The following is a 12,229-nucleotide window of genomic DNA, read 5'->3' on the forward strand; positions in this document are numbered from 1 at the left end:
AAAGGAGAATGTCGCGATGGTTTTTGCGAAGGGGGGCCGTAGGGGAGAGGAGATGTGTGTTAGTTTTTTTTTTTCTTTTTAAAATCAGGAGAGAGAAGGGCTTGAGGGCTTTTTTGCAAAAATCTCTAAAGAGGAGAGGGTGGGTTGTGAGGAGATGCGGAGAGAGGGAGAGAGAGAGAGAGGGGAGAGGGTGCGTAGGTTTTAAATATATAATAATAATTATTATTATTATATTATTATAATTATTCTTTCTCTATTCTTCACCCGTATACGTCCTCGCGGCGAAGTGAACATCCTTCTTGCCCAAAATCGACGTTCCGGACGCGTTGGCGCAGTCCGTTTCGTCATTCGAGGTCGTTTGGGCCACTTTTTCGACGATCGTGCCCAAAACGATAATTTGTGCACTTTCACCCCGCCCGCAAAGCCGTAGTGAAGTGGCCATCCCCCGTAAGTGAAATCGATGTTCTAGACATAGTGGCGAAGTTCATTTCATCATCCGAGGTCATCTGGACCACTTCGTCAAGCCGTCGGGCCAATTTCATGCGCGACGCGACGAATAATATTTTTGGGCCCGATCGAAATCGTCTAATGTGCCTAATGCTGACCGGCTTTCGCCCAAGCGAAAGCCAAAGCCTAGCAAAATGACCCCGGTTACGTGCCCCTCAACACGTGTCGGTGGGTCCAAAGTAGATGTCTCGCGCTGCAGGGGTCAATACGTGCATCAAGCAACGTTTCTTAGTGCTCGAACGGACATCATACACTCGTGACATCAAAAACTGATGCCAACAACCAATAAATAAATAAATAAATAAATAAAAATCTCAAAGCATATTGAAGGGATTTTAGTTACTCTGTTCTTCACATGTGCAAGCTATGTACGTGTAAAGGCTGCCATTGAATTAAAGAACAAAATGAACAGCTCCACAATTGCTCATTAAAACTGGATAATATCTACTTATTACAATAACTGAACAGGCTCACAAACATTATCATGCTCAATCACTTATATTTCAGAATACGCATATTTATTATTTTACAAGCAGCTCACCCAAAATTCAATAAAATGCCCATAAAATAATTATTTATATTTATTCCATGTTCTTGCATCTTAAATTTTAAAACTTATGCATTCCATGTCAGGCATTAGTTTAATATAACTATAAAACAGCTAACTGAGCATACAAATTAAAACCAGTTTTATAAAAATTTGAACTTCATCAAATCATATAAACAAATCATAATAAATTGTATAATTTTAATTAAAACTCGTACATCCATTTCTGTACAGTAATAAACATACATGCACTACTTACCAGCATCAAACATAATTAGTTAAACGCCATTAAAACACAAGCACAGCTTAGCTCAATAATAAAACAAAGGAAAATTTTCATGCAGACCACACAATTCTTATGTAGTTACATATCCAACTCCCAAAATTTGATATCTACCACTTAACAACATGTTGGTTTCATAAACATATAGAAAAAAGGTGTATTTCACTTTTACAAAGATAGCCATGGTTGTATTTTTTTTAGTGATGCTAAAGATTGAAGTGTTATACATCAAAAATTGAATTCACATTTACATGTTAGATATATAAATACATAAAAATTATGCGGTATGTATGTAAATGCTGTAGAAAATAAACTTAAAACAAGATTTTAAAAATGGGTCTCAAAGTCCATATAAGAAATAAGAAAATAAGTTTGAAAAAATAATACTTGATTCATTGATAAACTCTCCCTATGCACATAATGGCTAGGTTGGCTGCTTCTAAATGGGTGACAAAAATAAGTTTAAAACAAGTCAAAATGCTAAAGAGAAGAAATTTGACAGTCTTATTTAGACTTTAGTGAAAAAAAACAATAGCAAAATCTGAGTGCGGGTGAAACATTTCACTCACATGTCATAACTCATCCTTCTCGTCTTCCATCTCTGTTTTTGTAGCTTTATCCGCTTCCTTCAGAACAAATGATTTAAGTGACTCAACATCCCTTTGTCCTGCAATTTTCAGGAGGAAATTATAAGCGTCGATGTTATGAATAATCAATTAGTTCAATAGCGCAAAACAGGCACTGATATTCATAAGAATGTATAGAAAAATTTACATACAAACCACTCAGTTCCTAATTATTTACATGTTTAATACCTAATCTTCAATTTTTACATGCACAATACCTCACCTGTGTATGAAAAGTTGTATTTTATTTTTAAAGGTTAAAATGATGTTTTTTTTTTCTTTAGATATTAAATATTTGGGTGGTATAAATGTTAAAAGCAAATACGAGGTGTTAGATATCTAAATACATAGGGTTTGGGAGGCATGTATGTAAATGATTTGAATTTTAAGTTTTGCTACTGTTGGCATGGGAAAATATTCGTATCAGAATGGCTTGCTAAAAAGAAAAGACCACAAAGCCATCAGATCTATTTTGAGATACACATAACATTAATTATCGATAGATTACACTCATTTTGAAGGCTTAGAGATTCATCATAATTAAAATTTTGAGCGGGATATTTCGATTATATCATTACAAATAAAAACAACTAAAATTAACCAAAACACCTTGGTGACTTCCTCTAGCTCAAGAAAAATGTGATCTTAAACTTCATTGATCAGGTCACAGGAGATCCAAAGTATGTTAAAGTTTCCATTTTTCTCATTGGAAATGCTCATTTTTCTCATATTTTATCTATATACTTTAGTCTTCCGGTAAAGAAGGCCCTATAGCAATGGCGACTAAACTTATCCAATTTTGCTTCTAATCATAAAATATTAAGCTCGGTATAGCTTTTGCTTTGATGGTGGCATTGCTTCAGTAGTTTCAACATTCAGCTTCAATACATCAATTCTTTTTCAATCTTAAGCAGAAAATTTTGTTTCAGAAAGTTAGGTATTTTTGAAACTCACTTTATTAACTTCATTTTTTTTAATAGCAATTATCTTCAATTCTGATTAGCTAATAGTTCTCTACAAAGAAAAAAACACCCTGAATAGTAACTCAATTAATGAAAACAATTCACTTTTTTCTCAGTCAAACACTTAATTAGATGATTATCAAGCCATAAAAACTATGCCACTTTGTGAGACCAGAACCAAGGGACTGTTATGATTGGTTGTTTGATATTTTATTAAATACATGCCACTCAATTCCTATGTATTTACATATCTAACCGCTAAACGCCAATTTTTACATGCATATCATTTTAACCAAGCATTAAAAGGACTATTTCACCTTTTAAAGGTTAAAATGATGATAATTTTGATGTGTTACAAAAGATTTGAGTGGTATAAATGTAAGAAGTGAACTTTCCACGTTAGATATGTAAATATATAGAAATTTGTGGAATGGATGTAAATGTCCTTTTTATTTTTCACTACCAAGCTTATCCACCTTCAATAAGGATTCATGATGTAGGGGAACGGGTAGTTATTGAGGAACGACATAAATGGAAGTGAAAATGAGGATTCATGCAGTCAAAAAAAAAAAAAAAAGGTTGGAAGAAGGCTAATGATGATCATCCAATGTTTCATATTGGATTGAAAAGTAAACATGGCATGTCATCATTAAATAAAAAAGGAAAATTAAGAAAAAAAGGGAGGGGAATTATAAATGCATAAAAACCAATTATCCATTTATAATGCAGGAAAATATAGAGTTAGTTTCTTAATACAACTAGAATGATGTGACATCTGCAGATCATGCAGCAGAATTCAAAATTAATAAACCATGATCTACTAAATAAGCCAACAACTTGCTTTCTTTAAATACAAAAAGAAAGAGAATTAAAGCATAAATGATAATATAATGATTGAAAAAATCTGAAGATATTAACAACAAATTTGAACAATGTAAAATCAACAGGCAATTATGATTTAATCAATACATAGAATACTAATTGTGCCAAATTTCCTGAAGGAATAAAAACTTATAAAAAGAAAGCTTATGAGAACGAAAACTTCAAAATAATTAGATATCAAACTTTAGATGTTAGATATACAAATACATAAAAATTGTGGGGCATTTATGTAAAGCCCCAAATCTTAAACCTAGAAGCAATTGGTTTCCCCAATACATCCTAATCAACTATAGTACACAAACCTACGATTTAGCAGAGTGCAACAGACAATAATTGATTGTATTGACAAAACAATGCAGTCCCTTTAACATTTTTTCCAAATCTAACGCAAGTTGAAAACATGTTCAAGTAATAGATTGTGGAAATTAAATTAGACCTAAAGGTAGACTGAATTCTTAGGATCTTTAATTATTACAAAACAAAACAATAGTTCGGCAAATTTGGTTATATATTTAGTAATAATTTTGATCCCTTCCATAAATTAAATTAAAAAATAAATGCTCTTAGACAATGATAATATTTTTCTTCTTAAAATGATTTAATTTCAGTCTATGAGGCAATAGGTTCCCTTCCCAATCATTCTCTCTATCTCTCTATGTTTCTCCGTTGAATTTTAGCATGGCTAATTAATTTTATTTTTTCAAACAGAACTTCTCACTCATCTCCAACCAGAAGTTACCCGTTTTGAAGCATTCATTTAATCACACTGGAACTTATGTTTAATACACTATCAAGTTCTACCTAATCGAATAAAAAAAAAAAAAAAGATATTATCCATTCATCACATGTAACCATTGTCTCTTCCACACAAGCAGTGGAAATAAGGGACGCATGGCCATTCAAACAATAGATGATCATCAACTTGGCTGTACAATTTTAGGGGCCTTAATCTTACATATAGGCTTCATTGCAAACATGAAGATTGTTCTAGCAATTTCACTTTTTATCTTATTTTTTCATTCAAGGCCATCTTAATATAATGTTTTGTCTTAACACGGCATTATGACCTGTTGCTTTAATGCTCAAATCATGTCAACTCCAGAACCAGGCAGAACAGACTTTTGGAAATACAGCAAGTAATATCTTGAAGGAAGATTTACATACGCACCACTCAATTCCTATGTATGTACATAGCTAACACCTAAACTTCAATTTTTACATACAAACCACCTTACCTATGCATGAAAATGTGTATTTCACTTATTAAGAGTTTAAAAGGTTATATTTTGATAAAATGGTGGCTTTTTATGTGATATGAAAGATTTAGGTGTTATAAATGTAAAAGGTAAAGTTTAGGTGTTAGACATGTAAATACATAGGTATTGAGTGGCATGTCTGCAAATGCCCCTATCATGAATAATAGACTAGCTAAGCTAATATTATGCTGTTGATGGAGTTGTTTGACAATAATCAGAAACATCAGATGCCAACTAAACTTGATATGAAAGTAATAAAATGTACTTCGTAATGAAACTCACCTTGGTATTTTGCAAACTCCTCTCCATCATAGAATATCTTAAAAGTGGGATATGAATAAATATGAACTTTGGTGCATACTGCTTTGTTCAGACTGCAATCTACCTCTCCTACCTCTATCTCATCTTCAGCTTCCACAGCCTTTCCCAATTCTTCCCAAAGTGTTCCCAATTTATTGCTGCAGCACTCATAATTTGAAAAAACAAAATAATCAGATAGGAGGTAAAATGAATCTACTAAATCAACACATCTTCAGTTTATTCAACATCAAAAACTTTTACCAGTACATGATCAATGTATCTAAAATCATAAGCCGATGAAAAAAATAATCAAAATCCATAAAGAATTACCAATATTTACACCAAGGAACACAAAACTTCACAAACCACACGGTATCTTTCTCTTTAATCTGTAAAGTGAAAAAACCCAGATGATAAGTTACTAAAAATCATTTCAGGAAATGAGAAAACAATGTAAACGGTTAATTTCACTTAAAACTAAGAAATTATGAGTCATCAAACATTACAAAGCAAAAAGGCTTGTAAATAAATAAATAAATAAACATATGTTGTGGCAATATGACTCTCTAAGTGAGATGAAATCAAGTAAATAAGCATAATAAAATTCACGGATACAACAAGAAAATTATATATTATATAACATGATAAGCTAACGAACAAGCCACTCACATAAAACACAGAAAAAGCTATGCTAAAATGAGCTAAAACTGAAAAGAACCAACGGAAGAAATAATGTTCGCCAATATCTAAAACAGAATACAGAACTATTTTCTAAACAGGCATAAACAATAAGTTTGTGAAAATCAGTGAGCAAATGAGGACAAAATTATTGAAGCCCGAAACTAAAAAAAATCATAAAATCATGTGGCTTGACATAATTGCCTCATGTAAATTCATGATGGTACGAAGGTATATCACTATAGTTCAAACGAGTACAGGATTATCTCTTGCATAGTCCTCGAGATTCAGAAGCCACTAAGATAAGTAATATATAGTAAACCCTTAGCTCCTTGATACCATAAACTACCACAAAAAGTTCGGATTGACAAGGAGTTAATCCTTTTTTAAAGTTTTTTTATCGGAGCATGTCTATTCAATCAGGTCTTGAAATTCTAGAAGATGATATTTCATTGGAAATGTAATTCATCCTTTGAACGCATATTATGAGATAATCAAAATCATAAATATATATATGGATTAAACAATGTTATTGCATATGCCAACATAAGAGAAAATTAAGCTCTTAAAAGTGTAAGAAAAATTCATTGATTCGAATGGATAATACTGCACATAGACATCCTCATTCATTGCATTATTTATTTCGAACTTATTTGGTGAACCCGAGGAGCTTTTTGAAATGAAGACACAAATAAAAAACTTTGCAAGAATAAACTTTGACATTAGGTCACCTCCCTAAGGATAAAGAGCGCTGGAAAAAAAAAAGGATTCCAAAATCAAGAAAGAGAAGAGAATAGTAGACATTAAAGCATAAAGAAAGGCCAATCGTAGAAGTATTTAAAAAAATGGTATCGCTTCAATTAGACATTTTTTTCTATTGTCAATTAAATTATTATAATGAGGGCGTTGAGAATGATATATTTAGACAAGTTATACCATGTGCAATTACATGCCACGAAAATACTTATCCATGATGATTTGGAGGAGATCTATATGATGCAATTTATGGCTTTGAATTCCCCAAAATAAAACATTACACATACGAACTAAATAAAAACCTACACGGCTTAAAAATGAATAAATTATTGGCGGTATAAGAAAATATGATGGATTCTACATCAAATTGGCTTCACCAAATTGAATATATAATGTTACTGTTGTGCTGATCATCTTATTTTTATATGCTAGTAAGATTTTGATTGTAGAGAAAAATACCAGTTATATCGATGAGTTAAATAAATAGTTGTAACATAAAGGACAGGGGAAAGGCAAAGAAATTAAAGCAATGAAACTTGTTTGTCAAAGATTGATAAGCTAAATCAGCCTATTATATCCAGTAAGTGTTTATAGACACAAAAATTGATCAACTTGTGTAGTGGAAGAAATAAACATGACTGTGTTCAAATTCAAGAAAGATGTTTTTGGAGGAGATGACATAAATATTGTGCAACTTAAAAAATCCTAAAAGTAACTAATTTCAAATTAGCAATGAAACCTCAAACCACAGGCTTGTGATTGCTGGCTAGGTTAGTAAAGTGAATAATCAAACAATTACAATATCTAGGATTCATATATTCAGTGGCATGTTTTCGAGTATACGTCATATTTATAGAAAAAAGTAGCCCACAAAAGTACAATTGATTCGTTTGTTGAGACTGAAAGTAAGTGAATTTGCTACAGAATCTACAAAATTAAGGAAATTTGTGTGACAACAATACCTCTTTTGTAATAGTTAGTCTTATATATCTAACCAAAAATATGCATTGCATTCCGAACCAACACATATTCAACTTAAATATCAATTTAATTGTGGTTCCTTGGAAAAGGATGCCCTGTCATGGAAGCAGTTAAATTTTTGTCCAGCAAACTTGCAAAGACAACCACTAAAAAAATAAACTGAGACATTAATATCATAGCTAACCTACAAGATCAATAAGGTCAAGGTGTTAAACTTAATTAATGACTGCAAAATAGCACAGAAATATTAAAATTTCAAGTGAAAGAATGTTGACATTATGGAGCCTACAATTTTTTCTTCGAAATTAAATCAAATACGAATTTTCATGAATAAACACAAGTATGAAAATTTACCACAAGTTTTCAAGAATCTATAGAGAAACATCATCTCTTGTTCAATAAACCGCATCATATGTAAGGAACTATGTTACAAAAGGCATGCAAAATTTATACCATAAGAAGAAAAGAGAGCTTAATGTTCATAAAATTTAACTCAATTCTATGCTATTTTTAAGCGATGAGATAATTATTTATAGAAGATGCATGCATATAAGATTGGATCAGTGAGAAAAAAAGGCATTTACTATCTTTGGATTTGTCACAAATTTGTTAAAGACATCGAATCACATGTAAAATCACCAGCGAGATGAAAAATGTCAACAAACTAGCACCGAAAAATGGTAAACCCCATAAAAAAGTTATTAAATTACAATGCTACTATCGAAGGGTGGCGATAAGATAGCGTTGGAGGATTCTTGGAGAGGAAGTGATGATAAAATAAGATAAGCCAATGAGGTAGCAAAGTGATTCATATGGAAGCATGTAGTCAAGTATTATAGAAAATGGCTATTTTTTTATTTTCTCTCTGTTTTTTTTTTATTTTATTTAGCGCATTTTATGTAAGATAAGATTATGATGTACTTTTTTGAAATCAAACTATAATGGAATATTTTTATTGTGCCGTTTTGGTTTTGGGTGAGACAATCACACCAAACTACTCAATTTCTCAAGTTTTTATGTTGAGCTTGTGTTGTAGTATGTTTATACTTGTTCTATTCTACCTTTCCAATGAAATCATATTGATAATGGAAAGATACATCAACCATGTCAATTTTAGGAGCCTATCACAAATATCTTGCTTTTAGAGCAGACTAGCACGTGGGAAATATCATAATTACAGAATGACTTGGAAATATAATTATAAAAGGGCTTGTTAAATCAGTTGTTAAATCAGTCAAATGAGTATTGAACTTAAAAACATAGGGATGCAAGGAGAAGCAGGCAATGAAATATAGCATGAACCAAGCAATTCTTGCATAAAAACATTCAAATACATGAAAATTTTCCAACTCTAAAATTTCATTTATTTTGGAATAATGAGATCCACTGATATGTTAAGCTATTTGAGTGAATGGTTAGAGCCAGATAGATGCGTAAATAACAAAAAATATCACTACACACACAAAAGTACGCTAATACCATTGGTTGCAGAATGGAAAAAAAAACGAGTCTTAATATCCCTAATTTAAAAAGTATTAGAAAAAATACACATGAGCAGTGAAGAACACAGATTAAAATTAATCTCAAGAAATGGGAAGGGAATGTGAAATGCAACCAAAGTTATCTACCACAAATTTTGATGCTACGAGGAGATATTGTCCTGTTGAAGATCAACACATGGTTAGCTCTTTTAGAAATAATTAGTTCAGAATATTAACTGTATTCTTTGACAAAATATAATTGCCATCACTATAACATTCAAGGTTTCAACACACGGCAAATCACACCTAAAGCACTTAAAACTCTCCAGTCTGTAACTTTAGTTGAAGCCAGTAAATGTAAAACTAAGAGGAGAAAAACCATGGAATGAGCTCAAGCAGGCAAGCTGCAGGATAAATCAAGAAGGAACCGAGAAATAAACATTTAAAGTCCTTGTTCATTTTGAATCGCATGACTCTTCTAACAAGATTGTCGCAAAGGACTTTCCCTTGAATGCACGTATAGAGACAAAAAATTCCTCCCTTGCATGCAAGATATTGTGAAAAGGTCTTCCAGTAAAATTCAGTTATCACATGATTTAAGTAATTCTATGCATAACTCTCCTACAGAATTTATACCATGAACGTGCACTACTTCTAAGAATGCCGGATCATTAACCTAAATTCCAGGAATCTATCGCTCCATGAAGTTTTGGATGATATCCAGAAGTGTGTGGACTATAATTTTAAGTAGAGCTGCTACGTATTGACAATCAAATAAAAACAATAATAATAAGGTTTCGGAACAACAATTAAGAGCTTAACATTAATGATCCATAAACTGCTTTACTTTGACAACCGAAAAAAAAAAAACTGCCATCATCACCATAATCTGTACAAAATGAAACAAGATCCTCTCTCGTCAAGAAGAACCAACTCACGTAATTCGCCCTCGCAGAGAGTATAAGTTTTCAAATTAGCAGGACTCAATCAAATGGACAGTAAAAAACAAGAAGAAGATCGATACTGATGAAACAATATCAGTTACCAGAGACTTGGATAAATCAAAAGAAACAAAGAGAATGGTCCAGAAATATCACAAAAGGCGGATCGGATATGCGATAAGACCTTGTCAGTAAATGTATCAGCCGTAAGTGTCACCACTTCCGCACCTGATCGATGAAAAGCGATCGTAAGAAGGGCGAGGAAGAGAAACACGTAGCTCGGGCGACGGAAATCCAGTCCCGTAGCTTCGCCTCTTCGGAGTGCCGCCATGGAAGTCCGAATGGGTAAGCTGTAACAAAATTGGGCGGGCCGGGCCTCTTCTCTATAGAAAAGTCCCAGTGAAGAATCAGGGCTACGTGGGGCTTCAATTGGAAAAATTTTTCCTTAGGTAAGGGTGTAAGCAGCGCTACATACATAATAGATTTTATATAGGTGTTATATCAGCATTATATTCGCATTATATCCTCATAAATATCATATAACTTTCATATAATTTATATGTAACATACAAATATGTGAAAATAAAAGCGCAAAATTTATTTGTAAGTTTATGTAGGTGACAGTTAGGTTATATAAAAGTTACATTGAAGGTTATAAGGGGTATAACACGAATATAATAGTAACAGTCATGTAACCTCCATTATGTACGTAGCGCTATAGCGCTGTACGTCTTAGGTGAGCAAATTTTTCTCCTTCTATTGGGGGGTGTTTGGTAGAATAATCTTTATCACACTCAATAACACTCCCAATAATATACTCTTTTAAGTGTTATATCGGGCTCATGTAGAAAAATATTAAAGTGAAACCCTAAACTCTGTAATAACTCTTAAATTATTTGAAATAATCTTTGTGGCTCCAATTCAATAACTCAAAAATAACATTGTGGATGTCATTTCAAAGTTATTTATGGGTTATTTCGGGAAAGATAAACCTATATATTTCACTTCAATAACCCCAATAAAACTCAAAAATAAACCTGAAATAACCTTTGCGGTTTCACTTTAATAACCCCGAAATAACATTTGCGATTACACAAGTGGCGACATATTATTGCAGTCTACATTTATAGCTACATCCGGAGTTTAGACAGAAAATTTTTTCATAACTTTGAGGGCATAATTATATACAAATCACAAGGAAGTTGCTACTTATGAATCATATTTTCATTTATTTTTCAAATTCTCACTCAAATATCTAAATTCGTGGTAAAATCTCAAACCATCATTTTCATTTTTTATCAGATTCTCAATAGTTTGATTGTGGCACTCATAAATACAATGAGTCTTAAAATTTACCATAAGTTGATGATTACAGAGGACCCTTATTACACATACAGGAAAAAGTTATTAAATTTTCCAAGTTACAACGTCGACTGACGGTGTCTGGTCAGCGATGATTGACGGTGGTCGACGAAGGTCAATAATGATCGACGGCGGCCGGCGGCGATCGACGGAGGTTGGCGTGGGTCGCTGACGGTCGGTTGTAGTCGACAGCGATCGGCGATAGTAGGAATAATGTTAGACTTAAGCTAATTTTCCTAAAGTTCTATCTTAAGTCCCCTCCCTAATGTGAGGGACGGGACTCTATTTATAGTGTCATTGGTGCAATTAATATATGAATGAAAACCATTTTGATCGGACGGTCCGGTGAGCTTTCGTCGATCAAATATCGTTTGATGGACATTTCAGTGCCTTTAACGATGTTGAAATTGAGCAATATTGGGCTCGTTGGATTCGACTTGTCGAGACGGTCGATTCAACTATGACCTCGTTAAATTTGACAATTTTTTTACCTTCCAAATGCGTCTAGAAATCCTCCAAGAGTGGTTTAATAATTTGACTGGGTTTGATCTGACTCGGATTGGACTAACTTTGATATCATTAGGTCCGTCTCATTTGACTATAAGTATGCTGAATCAGAGCTCTGGATGACTTTTTATCAAGATTTTAATATTTTTGCTCAAAATAT

General features: G+C 32.7%; 2 protein-coding genes across 2 annotated transcripts in view; both read right to left on the reverse strand.

Moving 5' to 3' along the window:
• Positions 1-442, reverse strand: part of LOC110028402 (receptor-like protein 12) — an 18,283-nt gene extending 17,841 nt beyond the window's left edge. Inside the window, exon 1 of the mRNA XM_020730234.1 lies at positions 265-442. Coding sequence (XP_020585893.1) covers positions 265-442 — 178 coding nt within the window. The remainder of the gene's footprint in view (positions 1-264) is intronic.
• Positions 443-1,677: 1,235 nt separating this feature from the next.
• LOC110028377 (protein disulfide isomerase-like 5-1) lies at positions 1,678-10,638 on the reverse strand. Its single transcript, XM_020730208.1, has 4 exons — positions 10,385-10,638; positions 5,694-5,752; positions 5,346-5,521; positions 1,678-2,004 (listed from the first exon to the last, which is right to left on the reverse strand). The coding sequence occupies exons 1-4, from the start codon at positions 10,529-10,531 to the stop codon at positions 1,910-1,912; spliced, it is 477 nt and encodes a 158-aa protein (XP_020585867.1). The 5' UTR covers positions 10,532-10,638; the 3' UTR covers positions 1,678-1,909.
• Between the last annotated feature and the right edge of the window lie 1,591 nt (positions 10,639-12,229).

Source organism: Phalaenopsis equestris, unplaced genomic scaffold (genome assembly GCF_001263595.1).
Source record: "Phalaenopsis equestris unplaced genomic scaffold, ASM126359v1 Scaffold000511, whole genome shotgun sequence".
Taxonomy (NCBI): domain Eukaryota; kingdom Viridiplantae; phylum Streptophyta; class Magnoliopsida; order Asparagales; family Orchidaceae; genus Phalaenopsis; species Phalaenopsis equestris.

Coding starts and splice junctions, on each gene's coding strand:
- LOC110028377 (XM_020730208.1), bottom strand. CDS start 10,531: ATGGCGGCACTCCGAAGAGGCGAAGCTACGGGACTGGATTTCCGTCGC. Junction 5,753..10,384: donor CTGATACATTTACTGACAAG/GTCTTATCGCAT, acceptor TTCACTTTACAG/ATTAAAGAGAAAGATACCGT. Junction 2,005..5,345: donor GGAGTTTGCAAAATACCAAG/GTGAGTTTCATT, acceptor TGAAAATTGCAG/GACAAAGGGATGTTGAGTCA.